The sequence below is a fragment of the Ovis aries genome, chromosome 1 (genome assembly GCF_016772045.2).
Source record: "Ovis aries strain OAR_USU_Benz2616 breed Rambouillet chromosome 1, ARS-UI_Ramb_v3.0, whole genome shotgun sequence".
NCBI classification, from domain to species: Eukaryota; Metazoa; Chordata; class Mammalia; order Artiodactyla; family Bovidae; genus Ovis; species Ovis aries.
Window position 1 is genome coordinate 193,894,724 of NC_056054.1, and position 26,613 is coordinate 193,921,336.

The 26,613-nt window shown below is 35.3% G+C and overlaps 1 protein-coding gene across 11 annotated transcripts in view; it reads left to right on the forward strand.

The window, feature by feature from the left end:
- ATP13A3 (ATPase 13A3) overlaps positions 1-26,613 on the forward strand; it is an 80,090-nt gene that overhangs the window by 21,587 nt on the left and 31,890 nt on the right. For 8 of the 11 annotated variants that reach the window (XM_027957173.3, XM_027957194.3, XM_042233000.2 and 5 more), the window contains 18 exons: positions 691-789; positions 1,251-1,424; positions 2,296-2,478; positions 2,768-2,838; positions 4,607-4,687; positions 5,857-5,926; positions 8,645-8,779; positions 9,455-9,527; positions 12,234-12,365; positions 13,327-13,506; positions 13,659-13,816; positions 14,490-14,678; positions 16,211-16,272; positions 20,028-20,178; positions 22,633-22,749; positions 23,357-23,374; positions 23,698-23,851; positions 23,948-24,068. In XM_027957173.3, the coding sequence (XP_027812974.1) occupies positions 739-789; positions 1,251-1,424; positions 2,296-2,478; positions 2,768-2,838; positions 4,607-4,687; positions 5,857-5,926; positions 8,645-8,779; positions 9,455-9,527; positions 12,234-12,365; positions 13,327-13,506; positions 13,659-13,816; positions 14,490-14,678; positions 16,211-16,272; positions 20,028-20,178; positions 22,633-22,749; positions 23,357-23,374; positions 23,698-23,851; positions 23,948-24,068 (2,120 nt within the window). In that variant the 5' untranslated portion in view covers positions 691-738. The remainder of the gene's footprint in view (positions 1-690; positions 790-1,250; positions 1,425-2,295; positions 2,479-2,767; positions 2,839-4,606; positions 4,688-5,856; positions 5,927-8,644; positions 8,780-9,454; positions 9,528-12,233; positions 12,366-13,326; positions 13,507-13,658; positions 13,817-14,489; positions 14,679-16,210; positions 16,273-20,027; positions 20,179-22,632; positions 22,750-23,356; positions 23,375-23,697; positions 23,852-23,947; positions 24,069-26,613) is intronic. The other 3 variants (XM_027957186.3, XM_060404452.1, XM_060404463.1) reach the window with 2 other exon arrangements.

Below are 26,613 nucleotides of genomic sequence, written 5' to 3' on the forward strand. Positions count from 1 at the left end.
CTAAGAAGATTTTGTTTATGTGGGTTTTATCTGTTATTGCCACATAGAGCTTTAAAAATATTAACTTACTAAAGCAGTAATAGATAAGTACATTTTCCCAAATAAATATATATATATTTTCCAGAATCCAAAAAAAAAAGGCAAGAAAACCTGCATTGTTTTTACATTTTGCAGCTCTCTTTAATGTTTGAATTTAATCTGTTTCTTAATACAGGAGATATTTTTTTGTCAATGAGCTCAATAAAGTTTCTCCTAGAAATGAGCATCATGGGTAGTCAGGAACAATAAGATTACTCAGTGGACCTGGAATCAGGGTGGTCTCCAGTAGGGGTCCATGTGCATTAGAGATTGACCCTTGGCCAGGGATCGCCATACATGTGGTAGGTGCTCAGTAGATGAGTCTGGAGAGTGAAAAAGGAAAATTCTGTAATTTGTCTTAGAATTTAAATGACTTTGCAGCAAGGCTAGTGCTAGTATAAATTAATTAGTGAAATATATCAAGTTTTATGATAGTAGTAAGTCATTCAGTTTCAAGAATTGGCACACCATTGAAAATGTTACGAGAATCAGTTAGCACTTTAGTGATTACTTAAATATCAGTTAAACTTTTATCCAAACAAGAAGTCTGATAGTATGCAGTTACTATAAGATACTATAATCTACTAAGATGTTTGTTCCTCTTTTCCTCAGTTATCTTTAATTGTTCTGAAGCACACGACCTTTCTAACCACTGTAGATATGGACAAAGAAGAAAGAAAGATTATCAACCAGGGTCAGGAAGATGAAATGGTAACCAGCTTTTGCAATTTACTTGTGAAGTGTGAGTTTATTTTTCTAGGGAAGTAGAAAAGTACATTTAAAAAAACACTAAAATAAAATATAATAAAACAGCAGCTAAGTCAATGTGGTTTTTTCCCTTCTGGCTGTGTTTTTGAATTGGGATTATGTAGTACCTCTGGTATTAGTATGGTTCTTGTATGGTTCTGGTGTGCTTCCTGTTTCACTTGTGAGCTGTTAAAACTCAGAGGAAAATGTTTTTTCATTTGATATAACTTAAGAAGTTATGTTAGCTAATGCTTATATATAGTCCTAAATGCAAAATTTCTAATTTTTCCTTTATAAGAAAGTTTAAAATCAGCTTAGTAAAACTCCAACTCTTTCTTGGTGGTGTATGTAGGGGAAAGATAGGGTTGTTACATTGAACTCTCATAACATTTGATATGTGATTATTAATCACTGTGTCCATGCAGGAGATTTATGGCTATAATTTGTGTCGCTGGAAGCTTGCCATCGTTTCTCTTGGAGTGGTGTGTACCGGCGGCTTTCTTCTCCTGCTCCTCTATTGGATGCCCGAGTGGCGGGTGAAGGTGACCTGTGTGAGAGCTGCAGTCAAAGACTGTGAAGTGGTGCTGCTGAGGACTACTGTAAGTCCACATGATTACTTGTAGTGGATTATTTGTGGGGTAAAATGATGTGTTTGTGTGTATTCTGTTCAAAATAAAATATGATGAGAACATCATTGCTAGGATACAATGAGAAATACTAATCCTGGTATTTCTAAAGCATCTGTGTTCCAAGTGACTAATATCCCAGTGATCTGAGTTCAAAGGAATCTTGAAAGTGAAAAAAAAAAAAAGTGACAGTGTTAGTCACTCAGTCATGTCTGACCCCTCGTGAATCCATGAACTGTGGTCCACTAGGCTCTCCTCTGCCCGTGGGCTTCTTCAGGCAAGGATACTGGGTGGGTAGCCATTCCCTTCTCCAGGAGATCTTCCTGACCCAGGAATGGAACCTAGCTCTCCTGCATTGCAGGCAGATTCATTACTGTCTGAGCCACTCAAACCTACCCTTTTTTATAGCTCTTGATGCACTGAGAGATTAGATAGATGGTTGATCTGTCAAGGTTACCCGAAACGACTGTATCCCAGATCCCTTCTACTATGCAGTGCTGCTGCTCCCCAGGTTTTGTTTTGTAATCCTACTTGGAAGCATTTTATAAGAGGCTTTAATGCCTAGTCTCAGTATGTAGATGGATTAAATCAAGAAATTACTCATAATCTTTAATGAGATCCTCTATCAGTAAAGAATGACGTATGTAAAATGGTAAGCGATCAAGAACACTTTATGTTTGAATTTATGCATCTTCATGAAATGGTTTAACATTTAGTGAGTAGAAAGTGACACTTTCTCATTTAAAGATTAGTATTAATAATATATCATGTAAAAAATGGAAACTGTATATATGGTTATATAATATATAATTGACTCTTTACCCTTATTCCTTTCTCTTTGAAGGATGAATTCAGAACGTGGTTTTGTGCAAAAATTCGCTTCCTTTCTCTAGAAACTCCCCCATTTTCAAGTTCAAAATCTCTGGTTAATAAAGTTTCAAATGGCCATGCAGTTCACTTAACTGAAAATCTGGCTGAAGAGAATAGGCTTGAGATGAATAAATACTCACAGCCTCAATCACAACAGGTATTATGATCTTATTCTCAATGTTTCTTTAAAAACTGGAATTGTTACATTTTATGCTACGGTAGATGGTCTATAATTTCGTACTTATTTTTAAGATAAAACTGTATGCATATAAAATACCTGTTTATCACTATATGTAAACAGTTTAAATATTTACTAGAAGAAATGGATTATGTCACCTGTGATTGCTTTAATTTTAATAGTTATATGCTAAATTTGTGTTAGTAAACTTAATTATTAACAAGTGATGATAATGCTTTTTGATGTAACCTTTTTATATGTTCTACAGATTCGCTATTTCACCCACCATAGTATGAAATACTTCTGGAATGATACCCTTCACAATTTTGATTTCTTAAAGTAAGTATTTTTCTTTTGTTTGGATTGTATGAGTGTCTTGATTATGTTTTAGATAGAAAATAATTCATTTTAGTGTTATATAAGATGGACGATTTCCCTTCACTTATTAACTCCCTGGTGGTGTTTGAATACTCAGTAATATTCAGTAACCAGTTTAGAATAAACCCCATCTGCAAGTTGTATCCTGGCAAAACTGACACAAAAGTTAGAAGCACCATGCTCCCAAAATCTTGTCCGAGTCTTTTTCTTTTGGAGGATTCATCTCAGAGTAAATTTTGAGTATACCTCTTAGCCTGCCAGAGTATCTGAATTATCACCTCTCAATTTGCTGATGGTTTATGAAACCATTTGTATTCAGTACTTGAGGGATGGAGTGATAGACAAACATTAAATTTAACTTTCATATGTGGATAAAGATGGGACATGGTCAAATGTGTTAAGCCTTGGGTAGGACAAATTGGAATAATTCCTTAAAATTTGATTTTTATGGAGACTTCAAGTTACATCAGGACTGAATTTACTAGGATTTTATTTATTTATTTTTGGTTGCACCATACAACTTGTGGGGTCTCACTTCCCTCACCAAGGATTGAACCTGGGTCATAGCAGTGAAAGCCCAAAACCCTAACCATTAGGCCACTAGGCAACTCCTTTAGGATTCTATTTTTATTGCTGTTAAAGTGATTATCGTAAATACCCATTAAGTATCCTTGCTTGAGAGTGGCAAAGGAATTCTTAATATTAGCAGTAAAAAGAGAATCACCTTATGAACATTTAAAATATTCATGCTTGGACTTTTTCCCTAAGACATTTCCTAAAGAATTAGATAATTCTAAAGAATGTTGCTAATATTCCTGAAGAATTGGAATATTATGGAATGGAGCAGAGGAGTTCCACCTGCCTAGTTGTGAAGACCATTTCTAGTTAAGAACCATTGCTTGTTTTTTAGAGAATACTGCCAGTGAACTGTCATTTTGTTCTTAAAAAATTTTTGACTTGGAGTGCCCTGGTGGAAAATAGCAAACATGTTTGCTGTGTAGCCTTTTCCAACCATAGCAACTTGTAGGATTTAAACTTATTCCAATGATAGCAGTTAATTAGGGAGCTTAGTTTTTTCTTATGGAAAAAGTAGAAAAAGATTGGAGTTAAATGATGTGTTAGATTCTCTACAGAGTTTTTGGGAATAGTATCTCAGTTAAAATAAGCCTTGAGAGGAAAGCAGGTATGTTAGTCGAATCCCAGTTTTAATCATTACAGAGTTTAGACATTGCCTGTGACTTAGACGGATTTTTCACTTCTCCTTAGATGAGAGAAGAATTCAGATTGATGCTTTTTGTAGAAAGAAAAATAACTGAGTAGGGCTTAGTAGTGTGAAGCTTCAACATTTAAGAAGGGAAACTCGATAAAAAGTAAAGTTTGAAACACTCAAGTTAGTCGTACTTTACCTTTAATATTTTTGGTTATTAACTGTTACAGCTTTGGCACAGACTTAAAAGGATAATAATATTGTTATATAATCTTATCCCATGATAGATACATTGTATAGCTTAGAAGTTGCCACATTTGAGATTTAGGCCTTTTATTACTGTTTATCTTAGGAAGTAAAGATTTAAAAATTATCATCCGTTGTCTCAGTTTTTGTTAGGGGTTTCTATTTTTAAGGAAATCACACTTTAAAATCAGAAATAGAGAAAAATTTCTGATTAAGGCATTAAGAAATTTGGATATTTTAAACTTTGTTTAAAGTAAAAACTTTGGATTTATTTAGGGGACTGGATGAAGGTGTTTCTTGTACGTCAATTTATGAAAAGCATAGTGCAGGACTGACAAAGGGGATGCATGCCTACAGGTAATCTTTATCCAACTAAAGTTAGATCTATTATCAAAATTCCGAAATAAAGTAGTATATATAGTTTACCCTTTTACCATATAGTTTTAATGTTAACAGTTATTTAAATATTATAACATAGTATTTGACAGCTTATTGATATTTTATTTGGGTGAGACTCTTCAGTTTAAGAATTATAAAAGTGTTTAAGCCGATTTTGAAATGAATATCCCTGAAAATATACTGTATTTCATCATTTCTAAGGTGCACACTTTCCTACGTTTCAACATCTCTATAAGGAGGGTGTGTCATACAGTGGGTGAAGTGTCACCCTTTACTTGACAGCATTTTAATCTTTCTTGATAGTGCATAAAATCATGGAATGTCTTACAATTGATAGCATCTTCGATTTACTGAAATATTGGGAATTGTAAGCATGAGCTCAGATTTACTAAAATGAAAATTTGTAAATTGGGAGACAGTATCTTTTTTATAGTGTTATTCTTTGCTGAGGTATAAAAGTATACTAGTGTATTATGTATTGTAAAGATAATGCCATTTTCAAATTAAATTAGGAATTTTCTTGTACTCCTGTAGCATGTTCTTTTAAAGGGTTGCAGTATAAATTCATTCAATCAGACTTATGCTTCATAGAACACGAGAATTAATTTATCATCTAGAAAGTGCTATTATGAGGAATTTAAGTGGAAGGTTTTAAGCAACCTTTCTTAAGCATTAAAAAAAAGGCGCAAAATGTATACTGTTTTGAAATAAACGTTTTTAGTGCAATATTCTTATTAGAAAAATAGTATAGGACACCTCAAATTACTTATATAGTCTCTTGAAAAAATTAATTGCATTTCAGAATTGTTGAGCTGTATTGTGTTTATGGGTGGAAAAGAAAATCTTTTGCTGATACAGTTTATTGTAGATTAGTGGGAGAGGTACTTGTCACACAAAAGATAAAATAATAACAGTGTAGTTATCCAATATTGACTATATTGATTTAAATACTGTAGATAGAGAATTTAAATTGTAGAAGACAGCTGTTTAGAAAAACGAATGTTTAAGTTCCTGAATTTAGGAGCAGTTGGTGTTTTGAGCCTTATCTAATGCAGTGCCTTCCGTAAATTGTACTGTTATAATACAGTATAATGTAATATTATTGTTATTATATTTTCCTGTTATAGAAAATTGCTTTATGGAGTAAATGAAATTGCTGTGAAAGTGCCTTCAGTTTTTAAGCTCCTGGTTAAAGAGGTAAGACAGTTGTACCTGTCTTAACATTTGTGATCAATAGGTTTGTCAATTGAAAAGAGCCAGGATTTAAGTAATAAGATATTCTTGTTTGTTTCCTAACTTGTCTTTGCTTATTATTTTCCTTGGAAGGTCAGAAAGATCTTTCTCCAGTAGATTAGTAATTTGGGGGGCATGATTACTTTTTTTTTTTTTTTTTTGCATGATTACTTTTTAATTTTGTCTGATTTTTTTGCTTTTCTTGTCTGTAGATTTTCTTCTTCTTCTCATGAAGTTGTGCATCTAAACCTTGGCCTATTTTGCAGATGTGTACCTCTGTCTTCCCCCCTACCCCCCGATTTTAAAAATAATTCATCATGTTTTCTTCATGTGGTACACTCTTAGTGACTAGGCATCATGCCAGATGTTTGCAGTAAAAACATAACATGATGAGTGACAGTGAAGAATTCGCACTTTAGCCTAGGGGGAATACATGTCAGTAGTTACTGTAGTGACGTCAGTTTGTAAGAGCCATAGAGGAGGCATAAGTAAGGTGTTGCGGCCTGTAAAGAAAGAAAGTGGCTTTGCCTAGGAGGGTTAGGCTTTCCAGGCTTCTTTCTGATTTTGGGCTAAAGATCAGAATTAGCTAGTGGGTCAGTATGTTGAGTAGAAGTTAGATTGCCTTCCATCATTTCTTGAGAGTAGCTATGTAATGGAGCTTAAGAGCACAGCATGTAAGGAGTCGGAATTAGAAAGACTGGCTTGTAACATGACTCCATCAGTAACTAGCTCTGATCATTAGAAGACCTTTCTCTCTGCTGCTCTTGTGCTGGTAAAATTGTCGTAAATCCTTTAATGGCCTCATTTGATTTTGAAGTAAAATAGGATTATGTATGTAAAAGTGTTTTGAAAAGTACAGAAACATCAATTTTAAGATATTGGAGATTATTAATGAAATTGATAAAAATACTATAAAATTTGGGTAGTCAGAGTCTTTAGCAGGACTCTTTTTTTTTTGAAGTAAACCCGCCAATTGGTTTTTTATTGGCCAAATCAAATGCAAACATCTTTTAAATTTTTTTAGATTATGAAAGAATGGTAACACATTTATAGGAGACTTGGAAAATGTAGAAGAAGGTTAGATATAGTTCCACTATACATTATAATTCTTTTTTTAAGTAAATTAAGGTTTTTAAGTGGAGTTTCAATATCAAACTCTCAAAAATTAATAGAATAAATAGACAGAAAAGTAGAAAGATGTAGTAGACCTAAAAGGCAGTATGAACCAATTCAACATAGTAATAATTAAGATTTATATAATTCTCACATAACAGCAGAATACAAATTCTATATGAGTTCCCACAGACTATAAGCCAGAAGACACTGGAACATATCCAGGGACATAAAACAGGTGGAAAAATTTCATGGTCTAAAGGTATTGAAATCACACAGTCTGTTCTCTTTATCACTGTGGAATTATGTTAGAAATCAGTATCAAAATATACTTGAAAATAACACACATAGTTTCAATTGCTATGTGACATTTACCGTTAGAGATCTTTGACCAAATTAAAAGCCTCAATAAAGTTGAAAGACTGAAAAAACTCAGAAGGTGATTGCAGAGAAGAAAGGATTTAAATGAGAAATTAATATCAAAGATACTTTAAAGGTCTCATGTATTTGGAAATTGAACATCCATTTTTAAATGATGGGTGTATGTAAGAAGCCATAACAAGGAAAATTAGAAAATATTTCTAATAGAATAAAAACAAAAAGAGAATTTATCAGAATTCGTTGCATGCAACTGAAGCTGCTTAGTGCAACTAAATACAATATGGAGTCTTCAATAAGGTATGAAAACAGAAGAATGGACAGTAACATAAAATTTTGTGAAATTTGAACAAAATCTGTGCTTTTGTTAATAATACTGTATCACATGTTAATTTCCTGGTTTTTTTTTTTTTTTTTTAGTATTTATGTTCTCAGAATTGGATTAGAAAATTCAAACCTCATTCAATTTTTTTTTTTAAGTCACTAAAATAATAAGTGTGGAAGTGCACACATGCACATGTTTTCATCCACCCAGCCAGCCTACGTTTTTTGGTTGGTGCATTTAATCCATTTATATTTAAGGTAATTATCACTGTTGGTGATTCTGTCACTAATTGTTTTGGGTTTTATTTTTGTAGCTCTTTTCTGCTTCTTGTGTTTAGCAGGACTCCTTATCTTTTTTTTTCCATTCAGGTTTTAATCCTCATTTATTTCCTTAGAGAAAGCAAAGCATTGTAACTTATCTCATATTTGCCTTCTCTTTGGACTCAGTGAACTTTTGACTTATAAGTAAATTGATGTTCCAGGTTCATAATAAGTAAATGTTTGTTCCATTTGGTTAAACGTTTTGTACTCTTTGGCAGCACGGTAATTATTGAAAGTAAATGTGTTTTATTGCTAAGGCAAAATGAAGAACAGCTAAATTTATACATTTTAGCTGTTTCTAGCTGAATCTGTATTTGGGTTTGGTATCAATCTAACTGGATGCTCTCAATTTCAGTTAAGCTTATTTAGTCAGATTTTAGTAGTTTGATGATTCTTTTCTAAAAAGGTAGTATCTTGCTCTACTCTTTGGGTAGTTAGTTACATGTTGCCCTAGGGTACTATAGGGTAATATCTTGTTAGTTATTTCTTAAATCTGTATGGTTTTAAATATCTCATTCAATTTGACTTGAAAATTTTGTTTTTTAGGTTCTCAACCCATTTTACATTTTCCAGTTGTTCAGTGTTATACTCTGGTGCACAGATGAATACTATTACTATGCTATAGCCATTGTGATTATGTCTGTAGTATCAATTATAAGCTCCCTGTATGCCATTAGAAAGGTGAGTCCAATTTATTAGGGTTTTCACAACTGTATTTGTACTTTGTAATAACACATAAGGTGTGCAGAATGATATTTGGTATAAAGCACGTTCTTGATACAGTTTTTCTTTTAGTTATGTGAATATGTACTCCTTTGCCCTCTTTTTGAGGTGGGGGAAGGCAGATGCTTTTTAAAGTCAGAGTATCACTTGATTGCTTTGGGACTGTAGGGGTTTCTAGTTGCTTATCTTAGACTGGAATACTGGAGGGCTGAATCTCCTGTTTTTAGGGCTGTCTTGTTAAAGTGCTTCTTATTTTGTTTGGGGCTGAAACACTGATCTTTGAATCTTCTGGTCTTGACTTTTTTAAAGGTAGAGTAATATGTGTTTATTATATTAGCTTGTGTGCTAAGTCACTTCAGTCATGTCTGACTCTTTGCGCCCCCATGGACTGTAGCCCACCAGACTCCTGTCCATGGGATCATCTAGGCAAGACTACTGGAATGGATTGCCATTTCCTCCTCTAGGGGGTGTTCCTGACCCAGGTATCGAACCCGAGTCTTGGATCTCCTGCATTGCAGGCGGGTTCTTTACCACTATATATTAGCTTATCTTAGTTTATATTACCCTTGCTTTCTGGTAGATTGAAGAGTGAGTTTATATTAATGAGTTCAACATTTTTTTCCTCTGATTCAGCAATATATTATGTTACATGACATGGTGGCGGCTCACAGTACTGTGAGAGTTTCAGTTTGCAGAGTAAATGAAGGTAAGTACTTCAGTTTACTCTTAGAAAAGTAAATAGAAAAAGATATCCACTGTGCACTAATGTGTGAAGCAAGCCCAGTATATTATGCATATACACGTAGTTCCATAAGAAACAGAAATGTGTGTTTGGATTTATAGTCATGTCTCTGTATCAGGTTCATTCATTTATGTGAAATTTTTTTTTTCTGTAATGTGTCAGCCACTGTACTAGGCTCTCAGGATGGACATAGTCCTTGCCATCATTGAACTTCAGTCCAGTTGGAAAGACAGATGATAAACAGAACAATGAAGTGTGATAAATGATAGGGAGAGTTCAGGGAACTTAGGGTTCATTTAATACAGGTGTCTTCTATATAGACATCTTTCTAATATAGGATGGCTGCTTTGAACAGGTATATTTTAAATGATTGGATTAGCCAGGTAAAGTATAGGTGAGAAAGTGATTAGGGCAGGGGTGATGTGAGAGATGGACTGTGAAGAAAGCTGACTGCCGAAGAATTGATGCTTTTGAACTGTGGTGTTGGAGAAGACTCTTGAGAGTCCCTTGGACTGCAAGGAGATCCAACCAGTCCATTCTGAAGGAGATCAGCCCTGGGTGTTCTTTGGAAGGAATGATGCTAAAGCTGAAACTCCAGTACTTTCGCCACCTCATGCGAAGAGTTGACTCATTGGAAAAGACTTTGATGCTGGGAAGGATTGGGGGCAGGAGGAGAAGGGGATGACAGAGGATGAGATGGCTGGATGGCATCACTGACTCAATGGACATGAGTTTAAGTGGATTTCGGGAGTTGGTGATGGACAGGGAGGCCTGGCGTGCTGCAATTCATGGGGTCACAAAGAGTCAGACACGACTGAGCGACTGAATTCAACTGAGAGAGGGAAATAAGAGGGTTCTAGTGCCCAAAGACCTGGAAATTAAAGAGAGTTCATTTGTTCATTGCAATAACTGGAAGAAATTCAGTGTGGCAGATGCAGCAGTTAGAGGGTAGATAGTCTTTTAAGGCTTGTGAAGGAATTTGGACTCTCCCAAAAGGCAGTGGAAAGACATTGAAGGGTTTTAAGCAGGAGAGTGATATGAGCATATTTGCCTATTTGAAAAAATCCTTCTGATTGCATGTTCAAACTTATTTAGAAGGAAGTAATATTGAAGGCATGAAATGAATCAGTGTGAGGGTTGTGGAGATGGAGGGTGGAGAGATGGCTTTGAAAGATACTGAAATGTGGGCATTGAACAAGATTTGATAATAGAGTGGTGTCAGGCTGGCGCGGGATGGATGTTGGTGTCATTTAATTAAATAGGGAACACTGGAGAAGAAGCAGAATTGTAGGGAAGGATAATGTTTTGGACACATTGGTTTGTCCGGTGAGATATGGAAGAGGTTAAGGATACAGGGGAGGCAGCTCAGCATCATGGGTCTTGGAGACAGCAGCCTCTTTGATTTATCAGGAAAACCAAATCAGTGTGCATTCTCTTCGACTTGGTATCCCACGTCCAAGTGTGAACCCAAGTTAGCCAGCAGGTTGTTTTCTTCTTTGCGCTTCTTGGTCACTTGCTACTTTAGCTGATAATATCACCTTTCCTAGCTGCAGTCTTAAGATGTGTGGTTTATTGGTGTTCCTCCCCTTCCCACTCTGCCATTGCCAAAGATGCTGGGCATCTCTCAATGTATTTCTTCCTTACCCCCTCAATAGTCCAACAGATCATTGATACTTAGATTCCCCATATACTTAAGGGTTAGAATTTCAAGTGGCATGAGGGTATTGAGTCAGGTTTTTAAAATAAAGGATCATATTAAGAAATGAAGAGTATTATATTTAATACATGCTAAATAACTTTAGAATTCTTTGCTTTTAGCTTAGTAAACTACTTATACCTTTTTTTTTTTTTTTAAGAAAGAAAAGAATATTTGTCCTAAGGGCCAGTATCACAAACAGTAGTTTTCTCTTCATCCATCTTTGCTTAGAAACTAGTGTAAGTCTCTTCTAAGCATAGTTTAATAAAATCTAGGGGTAGGGGAAAAAAGAATGCCCCAATATAAGGCCACCTTTTACTTGAGAAGATCTTGAAAGAAGTGTTTAACTAACTTGAATATAATACATAAATTTCTAAGGAAATAATGGACTATATATGATAGTTTTATTTTATACATTTATTTGAAATAATATCTAAGATATTTTGAAACTATTTTAGGAATATTGAGAAGACAAACAATATAGATTATAAATAGTAGCCATAAGGAAAAGAATGCTGTTAGAAAAGAAAGTGTTAAAATTTCAGTGCTTTTCTCTGTTTCCAAGGGATTCTAGAAATCTGAGATTGTGTACCTGTTGTAGGGGGGTGTCCTGGATGGACTTACTGCCTGTTTAGCTCACAGGGCTGATAGTTAAGGTTGACCATCCACTATTGAAATCCACCCATCTGTTAGCTTAGAGGGGGCTTGGCATTAACTGTGTGCACTTGGCATACTATCCTGGGACAAACTAGCTGACACATTATAGACACTGTGCTCTGTTAGCTTAAGGAATAATAATTTTATTTGTCAGTATTCCTCATCTATTGGAATTTTCTTATTTAACTCCATTATATTTTTAATGTCTTACTGAGATCAGGTGACCTTTGGATAGATCTTTAGTTTGTTGCATTTTTATTACAAGTTAAAGAATACTCTTTTCAGACCTTTCTTTCTTTCTCTTTCCTTAAATTCAGAAATAGAAGAGATCTTTTCTACAGACCTTGTGCCGGGAGATGTCATGGTCATTCCATTGAATGGGACAGTCATGCCTTGTGATGCAGTGCTTATTAATGGTACTTGCATTGTAAATGAAAGCATGTTAACAGGTAAACTAAATTAAATGAGTAAAAACCAGCTGAGTTGCTTATAATGATATTAGGACTAAGTAGTTACTGATTAAGCTTGTATCAGCATTAACTATGCAGTTTGTATCCTTTACTCACAAACGTCATGTAATAGATATTGAAGTTTTCTATTTTTGAGGGAACCAAATCCTGCATTATACTCAGCTGTAATACTGAAGTATAATGCTGGTGCTCACATCTCTTGTCCAGCTTCTGTGCATTCTTCTGACAGGAGGAAATGCTTTATGGGAAGGGACTAGGAAAAAAGTTCTTTCCCCACAGCATATTTATTGCTGTTCACTTTGATGTGCAAAGTGTAGGAATAAGAGAGTTGATATTTTTGTTAAATTGGGGGAGAAATAGACTTCAAAATAACTTCCCTTTGGAAATTCAGAATCTAGAGGTGGAGCTGTATACCTTTTTATCATTTGACTCTTTTAATTGTCATAGTCAATCTGGCAAGAAAGTGATTCTTATATAATACATTTTTGAACTATTGAGAGTCTTTCTTAAAACACATTCATGCACATAAACATCCCTGAAAGGTGAGGGAGGTTAGGACTGGATCTTCACATGCTGTGTGTTCTTGGGGTTGCAGAGTGCTTCCCAGGTTAGTTCTCAGGGGTGCTGTGGTGATCACAGAACAGGTGCTGTGGTAATGACAACAACCTTGTCTTCTTATGAAACTTGATGTAATTATTTCCAAGTGATTACCTTTGCGTCACAGATGACTTTCGAGAAATACTGTGGAAGACAAGATTTGCTATTTCTGGGTAAGGAAATTGGAAGACAAAAGGCTGATTGATTAAGCTGTATTGTTCACATTTGAGAACATTTAATAACTGTTGTCAACAGTATTTAACATTTAGTAAATGTAACAACTCAAGATTTGTGTGTTTGATACTGATTTCTATGCTTTAATTTATGAATTATTTTTTTAAAGGAGAAAGTGTTCCAGTGACAAAAACTAATTTGCCAAATCCTTCGGTGGACATGAAAGGAACGAGAGATGAATTATATAGTCCAGAAACACATAGACGACATACTTTGTTTTGTGGGACAACTGTTATCCAGACTCGTTTCTACACTGGAGAACTTGTCAAAGCCATAGTAGTTAGAACAGGTAGAAAATATTTAATCTTTTCTTGCATGGTTTAGCACATTTGATGCTTATAGCATGTTTAAAGAGAGATTCTGTTTTTAGAGATAATTATCATTTTCTTATAGAGTTACTATAGAACCATTTTCTTCTTTCCTTTTTTTTTTTTAAAAAAGGATTTAGTACTTCCAAAGGACAGCTTGTTCGCTCCATATTGTATCCCAAACCAACTGATTTTAAACTCTACAGAGATGCCTACTTATTCCTACTGTGTCTAGTGGGTGTGGCTGCAATTGGGTTTATCTACACTATTATCAATAACATTTTAAATGAGGTATGTATGTGGGAAACCCTTAATAGAGTTTGATTCTTAATTATCACATGGCTATTGAGGATTTGAGATGTGTCTAGCGAGACTGGAAAATTGAAATCTTAATTTAACTTGGAGCCATATGAGACTTGTAGCTGTTATGTTAGAAAGTACAGATGTACATCACCATCATAGCAGAAAGTTTTTATCAGGTTTAGATGGTCTTTTATTTGCTTTCTTGTGACTTAAGGGAGAAGTGATCACATACTCACCAAAAGCTTTATTCTTTTTTCTTTTTTTAATCTCTGGTATATACAGCATTAAAATTATTGGTGATTACTGAATTGAAGATATTTCTAAGGGACCTTGTTAAATTTCTTTTTTCTGTTCCTTGTAAAGACTCTGATAGTAGTAAGAGTCAGTATCTAAAAATGTTTACTTTGAAGTATGTAGTGTATGAAGTATATGGGGCTATTAAAGTAGGAATTAAAAAAAATAATAGCTCTCATTTCATAGCCCACTGACGATTCATTGAGCTTTCTATTTTGCAGCATCTCTAAAGGGGAAAAAAATTATAAATAATTAATAGATGAATATATATGTGCTTAATATATATATAAAATTAAAGAAATACTCATTGGATTAATAAATATTTAATAGTAGCGGGGTCTGACATTTATTTTTATGTTAACTGTAGGTTGAAGTTGGGGATATAATCATCGAGTCTCTCGATATCATTACAATCACTGTGCCGCCTGCACTTCCTGCTGCAATGACCGCTGGCATTGTGTATGCCCAAAGAAGACTGAAGAAAGTGGGGATTTTCTGCATCAGTCCCCAGAGGATCAACATCTGTGGACAGCTGAATCTTATTTGCTTTGACAAGGTTGGTTCAGTTTCATAATCATTCTTAAAGGTCCCTCTGTAGTTTTGTAAAGCTAAAGTATTTAGATTAATGGTTTCTGTGTTCTTTATCAACTAATTTGCACGCATTTTAAAAGAAATGTTTTTCTAATTTTCCTTTTTCTTAAACTTATTTGGCATCTGTATCATTTTTATATTATTTTTTCATTTTTTAAAATTTTTATTACTTTGGATATTGCTTATTTGCCCACATCTGCAATTAACCAGTCCTTCTAGAATTATACCTTGTAGTAGTAGTTAAATTTATTTGCTCTTTCATGTTTTTAACAGAATAGACTTCATACAGATATGTTTTCTGGAATGTTATTGCTATGAAGTATATACATTTAGTGTTTGCTCTATGATTTTATTGACTGTGTTATAAAATTACAAAGGACACTGATTGTATAATTTCATGTGAAAATGACAGATTTTTTTTTACTTATTTGAAATACAGAGGGTTCTCCTTTCCTCACGTGGGATCAGTTTTTCTGAAAGTTCAGAGAACTAAATCTTGACCAGGTTCTTTTGGGTAACTGATATGATACACATTTGATTTTTGTGTATCATCTTTATTATCAAGAAAAAAAAAGTGAGGTGTATTTTGTTAAGAAAAAAGAAAGTCATAACTGAATGACTGTTTCATATTAAATTAGTCTGTTCAGAAAATTTTTTTTATGTTTGATCTTTTTTGGAAATGTTTAAAAAGTTTTTAAGCAGACCCAGAAGTGGAAAAAAAGATGTAAGTGAAATAAACTCATTTACCCATTATCCTACTTAAACAGTTAACCAGCATTTTGTCAGTCTTAACTTTATTGTCCCCTCATTTTGAAGGTGGCAGCATTAGACATTATATTACTTTATCTGTATATTTCAGTATGTAGCTCTAGAAGATAAAATAATGTTTTAAAAACACATTACCATTATCACTGCTTACTACTACACTTAACAGAATTAGCAGCCTCTGTATTACCTAATATCCAGTACATATTCAGGTTTCCCTGCTTTACAGTCTGTGTTTTCAGTTGTAATCCAAATACAGATTGCAACAATTGCAGTTAATCGGTAACCATTATTTTTCTTGCCCTTCTTTTCCAGTCATCTTATTGGAGAACCCAGGTTATTTATTTCCTGAATTTGGCTGATTACACCTCTTGATATCATTTAACTTTGTTCTTCTTCCCTGTTTTGGCTCCATATGCCCTAATCTCTCCCTCCTGTGTTGGCATCTATTGTGATAGGTTGAGTGGCGCATTGTTCCACTGTTTAATAACACAAGCACATAAGTATACATTTCTATACATATCTCCCCCCACCCCACCCACACAGAGGAACTGTACCAAGGGAATGTTCTGCACCCTTTTCCTCAATTTTGTCTTGAAAGTTATTCTCTGTTAGCACACACACACAGATCTTACTCATCTCCTTCCCCATTTTGTGTCTGTATAGCACTCTATTATGTAGACATGGCATAGTTTTTCATGATTTTGTAAATATGTGCTTTTTTTTTTTAAGACTGGAACCCTTACTGAAGATGGTTTAGATCTTTGGGGGATTCAACGAGTGGAGAATGCACGGTAATTATTAGCTAGACTTGACCATTTATTGTTGTTGTTGTCAGTCACTCAGTCATGTCTGACTATTTTTGACCCCATGAACTGCAGCATGCCAGATTCCCCTGTCCTTTACTGTCTCCCGGGGTTTGCTCAAACTCATGTGCATTGAGTTAATGATGCCATCCAACCATTTCATCTTCTGTGGTCCCCTTTTCCTCCTCCCCTCAATCTTTTCCAGCATCAGGGTCTTTTATTAGTTTATTTTTAATAAATATATTAATATATGAAACATTCAGACTCATAGAAAATAATACGACAGACAGCTCTGTACCCACTACTGAGATTAAACAGTTGACATTTTGCCATATTTGTTTCAGGTCTCTGAAGCAAAAAGATTTAAAACATTACAGATACTGCTGACGTCTTACCTATCCCTTTGTCTATCCTTGCTGCTGTTCTGAAGTGGTGGTGTTATCCTTGCATGTTTTTATAGTTAACTTCCTGTGTCTCTACCCATAAACGAGATCTGTCCATAAATAAGTATATACGGCTAATACGCACTGTATGTGTTTTTGCCGCCTTTTGCCCTCATAACATTGTTTCCAAGATTCCTCCATGTTGATATGTATAGATCCAAATTATGAATCTTAACTATTGTTTAGTATGCCATTGTGTGACTAAACCGTAATATTTGTTCTTCATCCCAAGGGCAGTTTCAGTTTTTCTCCATTTTTCCTTCCATACTCATAAACAGTGTTGCAATTAAAGTTCTTAGGGTTACAACTCCTGTGAGTATGTGGTTGAGTTTGAGTAAACCAGCTTCTTCACAGTTTCAGTACTGGATCGTACAGCACATGTATGGCCACAGCTCTAGTAGGTACCATCTGCTTACTCTCTAAGTGATGGTGCAGACTCACTCTCCCTCCATGTTTGGGTGATCCTGTTGCCCCGCATCCTTGCCAAACTTGGTATTGCCAGACTTCTAATTTTCCCAAATGAATAGCTACGAAATGTTATTTCATTGTGGCTTTGTTCGGAGTTTCTTCATAACTTATAAAGCTGAACATTTTTTCAGATTTTTTGAAGGAGGATTATTTGGCATTCTGTGTATTGTCAGTTTATATCCTGATTTTTTTTTTAAATGGTGTTGTGTGTCTCTATCTTATTCATTTATTAGAAGTCCTTTGTATTTTCTGGGTGATAATCTTTTTCAGTGCTATGCGTTATGAAAATATTTCTCCAGTCTCTTGTTTTATATTTTTTACTTTATTGCTATCTTTTGATGCCTAGAAGTTTTACTACTATAGTTGTGTTTTTGCTGGGTTTTTTTTTTTTGCTCTCTTGAAAGTATGGGATTTTGGTGTATACAGTTTGAGAGACTGTTATTTGGTTCATGTAATGTCAGAGTTGGCACATCTTGGTAAATAGCATATCACATTGTGAACTTACTTATTCCTAATGATGCCTATTGCTTTTAATTCTGTTTCATCAAATATTTGTGTGCTTACATACCAGCTTGCTCTTGCCTGATACATATATATATACACATATATATATATATATATCTTTTTTTCCATCTCTTTTCACTCTTTCTCTGCCATTGTGTTCACATTTATTGTGATTTCGGATTATTTGAAATTATTTCTACCACCGACTCTCTTACCCAGTTCCCACACACAGTTTTCACATTTCTCTAATTTTTTCAGAATTTATACATCCTAATCTTTATTACTTGTCCGCAAGTTACTAATATTCATATTTAGAGTCTAAAGTCTATGAATGTCGTTTTTTTTCTTTTTTTAAGATTTTATTGCTTCTGTTCTAAGTTGTGGTTTTTGGCCTCAAGGCATGTTGGCTCTTAGCTTCCTGAACAGGGATCGAACCTATACCTCCTGCATTGAAAAGTGAAATCTTAACCCTCGACTACCAGGGAAGATGCTATGGGTGTATTTATTAGTTTCTAACTCCATAAAACCTATAGACTGTACACTACTTTTACTTTTACCTCCCTTTTTGTATGCATTTGTTATATAGCATTTTATGATTTTTATGATTTTGGTTTTGTATACAGTCTACATGCTAAGATGTTCCTAGGTGGATGGATGGGTTTGGTAACCATTGTTTCTTATATCCCATTCCTGTGGATTAAATTGCCATGTTCGTAGATGTCTTAGTCTTCTTTAGTAATTTTTTTTTTCTCCTTTGTTGTTTAAAAAATACTTCTTTATGCTTGACTTCTGCAGTTTCACCATGATATTTTTGTTTGTTTGTGTGGGACTAATTCTGCTTCTTGATTCCAAAGATTCATTCTTTTCATAAATTCTGGAAAGTGTGCAGCTTCTTTTTATTCCCATTGTGGCTTTCCCCCCATTCTTTCTCTCCATCTGGAAATCCTAACCATATCCTGGATAATAAATTTCATTTGTTTTTTTTTTTTCAAATCTGGCGCTCTCCTTTCCCCACCATGGTGTCGTGTTCTTTTTCAAAGTCTATAATTTTAAAATGCCTTCTTTGCATTCTTTCAGATCGCCATTCTATTATCTCGTTTATGGGATTCTAATTCTGTCTTTGTTGTGTCTATTGAGGCATGAGAATTATTTCCTGGTTCATTTTAAAATTATGGATTCATCCTTAGCGGAGTTTTTTTGTGAGACTCCTTTGTAGCTGTGTTGTGGGAGTGCCTCTCCTGAGAGTTTTGACCTTTTTTGGCCAAAAGTAGTGTCAGTGGTACCAGGCAAACTTTAATGTTACTTTTATAACTTGGGGATTTCTGGACTGGACAGTAGCATATATATTCAAACCCAGATGCCATCCTGAGTAGCTTAATGGTTTAGAGTTCAGGCCCTGACACCAGACCTCTTGTGTTTGAACCCTTGCTTTGCCACCTGTGTGCTGTGGCTTGGCAAGTGGCTTAAACCCTCCTGCTTCAGTTTCCTCATCTATAAAATGGTGATAATAAAACACCTTTCTATGGTATAGGTTGAGATGAGGCAAGTAAATTTAAAGTTCTTTGAATAGTGCCCAATACATAGTAAATATTACATAGATATTAATTATTTTCTTGAACTTTGGGTGAGGGGAAAGGGATAAGCTTATTCTTACTTACGCATTTGAGTCTGTGGGTGAATCTTTTCTTTTTCCAGCGTTGTAGTTCTTCAAGAGCGTCTTGGTGAGAGGGATTCTCTCAGTTCCAACTTCCTACTTTGCATGTGCCCAGGGCTTTGTCTCTTGTTCTTGTGTGGTTATTAAAACCCAAAGTCTTAAGGGTACTGAGAGGGCTCCCCTCCCTTCTTCCTTCTCCCCCGTAGTCACAGCATCTGTTTAAGGTCACACCCCTTTGGTTGTCCTTTCCCTGTTTTTGGCACTTAAAAATTTCCCTTTCTTTCTTACAAGCTCAGGTTTGTATTTGAAAGGTAGTGTGTTACACAGTCATTTTATGTTTTTGCAAGAGATTTTTTTGTGTGTTCTAATTTCCCATATGTCCATAGGCAAGTGTTTTAATTATTATTTAGTAAGTAGTATTTTCTGTACCAGTACATCTGGTCTAGTTATTTAGAATCTAAGAGAATACTATATTTTACTCATGTATAATAATTTTCATGGAAGAAAATGTTTTTGAATGTCAGAATATATAATGAAATGAATACATGCAATATGTACATAAATGAGAACATTAAATTTCTACTTTTAAAAATAGTAAAACCTGAGAAGTTCTGTTAAACTACTCTCTTCAGTCTTGGGGTTTATGAATCTAATTCAGTGCGTTTTCTATATAGTTTTCTTTTGCCAGAAGAAAAGGTTTGCAGTGAGATGTTGGTAAAGTCTCAGTTTGTTGCTTGTATGGCTACTTGTCATTCACTTACAAAAATTGAAGGAGTGCTTTCTGGAGATCCACTTGATTTGAAAATGTTTGAAGCCATCGGATGGGTAAGTTCAATGTTTTAAAGTACAGTTAACTTCAGGAAAATAGTAAAAATTAACTTGCAGAAGAATTATTTCTTCAACTTGTTTTGATTTTGGTCTGTCTCATATAAAGAACTATGTAATTTCTAAAGATATGTCACCGGAGAAATATTTACAGTTGTGTAGAAATTCTGTTTTAGTTTAATTGACTCATTCAAACAGCCTTTAATAGAGGAAGACCTGGACCGGCTCAGGGCCCTGTTGTATGTTTACGGGAGAAAGTAGGATCATATCTTGAGGCAGTAGGTCTAAGCAGTAAGGTGATCTCAGTGACTCAGTTTGTTGGCCATAGGGAAAAAGTATAGAGTGGTCTTGTGTCTTCAGGCCCCACATTCTACTTCCTGTGTCCTTTCTCTGTCTCCTTCTCAACACACACATGTGCACACACACATGCTCAGAGAGGTTTCTGTTTGTTCACTTCTTTGTTTTGTCATCGATTATTTTAATTTCCGAGTGCTTGCTCTGGTTGTTAGTATTTTCCAGCATCCAGTTCTTGTTTTACAGGTATTAGTTTGTTTTTAAAGTTCCCTTCTTGCTTCTGAATTTTTCATTTTCTCTGGGTTCAGTTTTTTCTCCCTTCCTATACTTAATCTTCTCCTTTATACTTTTTTAAAAAATTGAGGTGTCATGGACATCTTCCTGTTGATTATCAGTATATTTCTTCATCCTACTTTCATATTTAAGAGCGTGAAGGTTTGATTTGATACTCTGGGTAGGTGCTGCAACAAGGTTTTTATCCTTGCCCATATGTATGTTGGTGCTGAGAAGTATGTTGGTATATTGGTTTTCCTGGGAAGGGTCTTCCCTGAATGGGAAGGCTGCCTGGGGGAGCCTGTTGTAGTGGGGCCCCATCAGCAGGCCTTGAGTTCAGGAGAGAGGTAGTCTTCTGGTTGCTTTCCCACTCTCTCCCACAGTGCTTGCACAAGCAGTACCCAGGAATACTGCCCCTCATTTTAGCAGCCCTTCCTCCTCTCAGGGATGTAGTTTATATAGAGTATGACCTCTGTGACTTTTTTTTCTTTTGCTTTGATAAGCTATTCTGATTGATAAGTTTGATCCCACCTCTCCTCTGTGTCCTTTAGTGTTTATCCTGGGCTACTGTTTCCTTATTGCAGTATCCATCATTGTATTTCAGTTCTACTCTGTTTACTTTTACAGTGTTATTTCTTTTCCTGTGTGTTTGGTTAATATTTTGAAAGGTGGGGTTAGGGGGGATGAGTGACAAAGTTCTCTGCCGTCTTCTGAAAGCCCAGAGTAAATGCTCATCAACTTTAATTCCTTAAAAGAGGCCCACTTCTTTTATAAAGAGTAAAACAAAGTATAGTTGATTCATCTCTGTGATATTTACTAAAGCTTTTCTCCAGCTGATTTCGGTAGATTTATTGCTCTGTATGTGACCCTTAAAAAGTGGGCTAAATAAGTCAGTTTGTATAGTAAATAGCGTGCTTTTTCGACTCAGATGCTTTGATATCTGATCTTACCACAGAGTATCTACGGAATGTTTTTACATAACTAGGCACTGCTGTTATTTAAAGTGATTAATACCATGTAAGATGCATGCCAATTTCAGAGGTGTTAAAATGTTTCTTAAGAATTGTGTAAAATTGGCTAATTCAGCATAGCTCTCTTCCCCATCATTTTCCCACTCATGATTCCTTCACTTACAGAGTGAAATTAGTTTCTTATTCATATATGTGTATTCAATATAAGTTTTTAAATTGAATTTTCCACCAAAATAGTTTAATATTAAATTTCAAGGAGCTAGCATAATAGTGCTTTAATTAGATGTGTTCAGACTGGGAAAACTGGGCTTCCCTGGTGGCTCAGTGATAAAGAACTCACCTGCCAATGCAGGAGACGCAGGTTCAGTCTCTGGGTCAGGAAGGTCCCCTGGAGAAGGAAATGGCACCCACTCCAATATTCTTGCCTGGGAAATGCAGGAGCCTGGCGGGCCTACAGTCCATCAGGTTGCAAAAGAGTCGGACATGACTTAGTGACTAAGCAATAACAACAACAAGCTGGAAAGCTAAATTTACAATTCCTGCCTCAGTGAGCTCCTGACCCAGTGGTTCTACTAAACATATCTGAGCTCTGCATAGTTTGAATCCTCTTCTGTTAGCAGCAGGGAATCTCTGGATGATAGACTAAAAATTTTTGAAACTGCAGGGACGTTCTGTATTTTACAGAACTTGGTTATAGGCACAATATTAGAAGTTTTTCTCTATTTCTTTACTAACCTCTGCCTCCCCTCTCCCACAGGTTACTAGAACTTTAAAACTAGCTTTATTTATACTTTGTTTTACTTAAAAAAAAAAAAAACCTTAACTGAGGATAGCCATAACGTTTTATTTTAAAATGGAACCAGTGAGTTGAATTTATGAGTTTCATGAATCAGTGTGTTGATTATTTTCCTTTCAGATTCTGGAAGAAGCAACTGAAGAAGAAACAGCACTTCATAATCGAATTATGCCAACTGTGGTTCGTCCTCCAAAACAGCTGCTTCCTGAATCTGTACCTGCAGGAAACCAAGAAATGGTATGGAACTGCCTGATAATTCTTTTGGTGCTTACATTTTCTCTTCATATTAAAATATTGCTTGAAGATGGAATCACATGTCCTTTTAAAAACTCTAATGCAGATATGAATATCTTTACTGCATTTATCAGGAACTATGCCTGGTGTGTTGGAGGCATTCCATGGAAAACATTGAGATTTAATTCTCAGTGCTGTTCCTTTCTTTCCTACTTACCAAGCAGCTTGGAGCCTTGTGATTTAGATGCATGGTGGTTAAGACTTTTAGTTTGCATCGTATTCCTAGGATTTAATAAAAAGAATATGTGGAAGCCTTTATTTTTAGGTTAATTTTTAAATATATACCTCTTAGTTCGTTTAAGAACTTAATACGTTAATATTCCTAGGATAGCAGAGTATTTTGAAATACTCAAGAATAAACTTTTCTTTTTTAAGAAATGGGAGCTGGTAGAGAAGCAATCTTAAAACCTGACTTTGAAATATTAAAAATTCTGTGTTATTTTCCAAATAAATTTGTGGATATGCAGTTAAATTTTTTTTTTCACTTGAGTGTGGTAATTGACTTAATCTGTACTTTTACTTTATTCTTTTTGTCTTCTTTTCTTTTTAGGAGCTGTTTGAACTTCCAGTAAGTGAAGAATGTTTACTCATTACCTAAGTATATCTTAAAAAAAATTTTTTTTTTTAATTGAGGTATAGTAATGATTCTGGGAGGGATTGGAGGATACAGAGGATGAGATGGCTGGATGGCATCACCGACTCGATGGACGTGACTTTGAGTGAACTCCAGGTGTTGGTGATGGACAGGGAGGCCTGGCGTGCTGCAATTCATGGGGTCTCAAAGAGTTGGACACAACTGAGCGACTGAACTGAACTGAACTGAAATATATTGGTATATCTGTTTTAATTCTTTGAAAAATAATGGTTTGTGCATCTTTTGAAATTCTGTAGGCTGTTTATGAGATAGGAATTGTCCGCCAGTTCCCATTTTCCTCTGCTTTGCAACGTATGTGTGTGGTGGCCAGGGTGCTCGGGGACAGAAAGATGGATGCCTACATGAAAGGGGCACCAGAAGTCATCGCTGGTCTTTGTAAGCCTGAAACTGGTAAGGAAGCAGCAAGGCTTTGAGTGAAATTCTGATATTTGTGTAAGCTGGTAATCACAGTTGTAACAATGACCTTCATTTTCTCTTTTTTAAAAGTTCCTGGTGATTTTGAAAAAGTTTTGGAAGATTACACCAAACAGGGCTTCCGTGTGATTGCTCTTGCACACAGAAAATTGGAGTCAAAACTGACATGGCACAAAGTGCAGAATGTTGGCAGGTACATGATGATGAATGGTTTTGCCTACAGTTTCCAATAAGGCATCATTTATGTTTATGAAAGTCTTGTGCAATCATTTATATTCAATTTATTATTTATTAAGTAAATGATTATTGGATATGTGCAAATGTATAGCATAATTCAATGTTTTAGGCAATTGAGATAAAAGTACAACTCCCTGGAACCATTTTTAATTAATTTTTTAAATGTTTATTGAGTGCCTGCTATGTGTTGGGCATGTTCGAGGAACATAATTATGTTTTTGGTAAACATTCTACGGAAGTTTATTTTCCAGTGATCTACAGTTATTCCTTGGTATCTATAGGGGATTGGCTCCTGGACCTGCCATGCAGATTCAACTGTGGATCTTGTAGTACTAATAGTATTTATTGAAAAACATCCATGTGTAAGTGGACTCACACAGTTCAAACTCATATTATTCAAGGGTCACCCATACTTGCTTTTGCCTAGTAGTTGAAACCAAGTGCTCATTTGATCAGAGTATCATGAGTCACAATAAATACACCTTCCACCCTCACCGCCAAAGGTTAGATGGCCATTACCAACATCACATTTACCTCCAATTACAGCTATGTGTCACATTCAAGGATTGTCCTGTTATAGTAAGACTGATCTAGCCTGACCTTTTGAAAATAACACGTTTGGTTAGGAATATTTCATGGTGGACCTAGCGTTTCAAAGCAGAAAGTAAGATTTATTGGCTCTCCTGCTAATTCTGCCTATCAAATAGACTTTTCTTTTCACATCCCCACTGTCATTGTCTCTCATTCAGGGACTTAGCTCTTTTCTCCACTTTTCCCTTTGTCTAATCTGTGTACCACACTCTGTCCACTGAGAAGTCTTTAACATTCAAATCTAATACCAGTCTTCTACCTGGAATTCTTATAATAAGTGGCTCCCCATCACCTTTCAGAGGAATATAACTCAGGAAAGAAATAATGAAACACATACTTAATTTTTTTAGAAGGGTAAATGATAACAGATAATTATCAGAAAAGGACGTATAAGTGGCCACTGAACACATGAAAATGATGAGACACTTCAGTTTTGGGGGAGCTGCAGAATTAAACCATAACCAGGGTTTTTTCTTAAAGTTTACAAAATTCAAAAGATTGATGATATCAAATGTTAGCAAAGGCTTGAGAAAATTTTAACAAAAATTCTCCAAAGAAGACATACAGATGGCTAACAAACACATTAAAAGATGCTCAACATCACTCATTATCAGAGAAATGCAAATCAAAACCACAATGAGGTACCATTTCACGCCAGTCAGAATGGCTGCGATCCAAAAGTCTATAAGCAATAAATGCTGGAGAGGGTGTGGAGAAAGGGAACCCTCCTACACTGTTGGTGGGAATGCAAACTAGTACAGCCACTATGGAGAACAGTGTGGAGATTCCTTAAAAAACTGGAAATAGAACTGCCTTATGACCCAGCAATCCCACTGCTGGGCATACACACTGAGGAAATCAGAATTGAAAGAGACACGTGTACCCCAATGTTCATCACAGCACTGTTTGTAATAGCCAGGACATGGAAGCAACCTAGATGTCCATCAGCAGATGAATGGATAAGAAAGCTATGGTACATATACACAATGGAGTATTACTCAGCCATTAAAAAGAATACATTTGAATCAGTTCTAATGAGGTGGATGAAACTGGAGCCGATTATACAGAGTGAAGTAAATCAGAAAGAAAAACACCAATACAGTATACTAACGCATATATATGGAATTTAGAAAGATGGTAACGATAACCCTGTATGAGAGACAGCAAAAGAGACACAGATGTATAGAACAGTCTTTTGGACTCTGTGGGAGAGGGAGAGGGTGGGATGATTTGGGAGAATGGCATTGAAACATGTATAATATCATGTAAGAAACAAATCGCTAGCTAGGTTCTATGCAGGATACAGGATGCTCTGGGCTGGTGCATTGGGATGACGCAGAGCGATGGTATGGGGAGGGAGGTGGGAGAGGGGGTTCAGGATGGGGAACACGTGTATACCTGTGGTGGATTCATGTTGATGTATGGCAAAACCAATACAATATTGTAAAGTAATTAGCCTCTAATTAAAATAAATAAATTTAAATTAAAAGCTGAAAAAAAATACTGCTGCTGAACAATTGTAAGTTCATAAAGAATTTGCATAATACCTATTAAAATCTGTTTACTTATGCAATTTGACCCACCATGTACAGTCCAGGGAATTCAGCTGAGAGAAATATATCTATGTGAGATAAGATTCAAGTTAAAATAGGGTAAATATCATAAATATGATAGTGGTTAAATTATGAAGTATCAATACTTCTTTTAATTATTCTGAGCTCATTAAATGAAAAGTGAAGTGCAGTGTTTATAGTGCAATCCCATTTTTCTGGATGAAAATTAAGGGAGTGGAGTGGTTAGCTAAATAATAACTGAAAGGAAAAGGAACTTTAGGAATTCTACCCATTAAAACAGAATATTGGGGGGGATTTGGCCTAAGAAGGGACATAAAAAACGCAGCAGTAATCAAA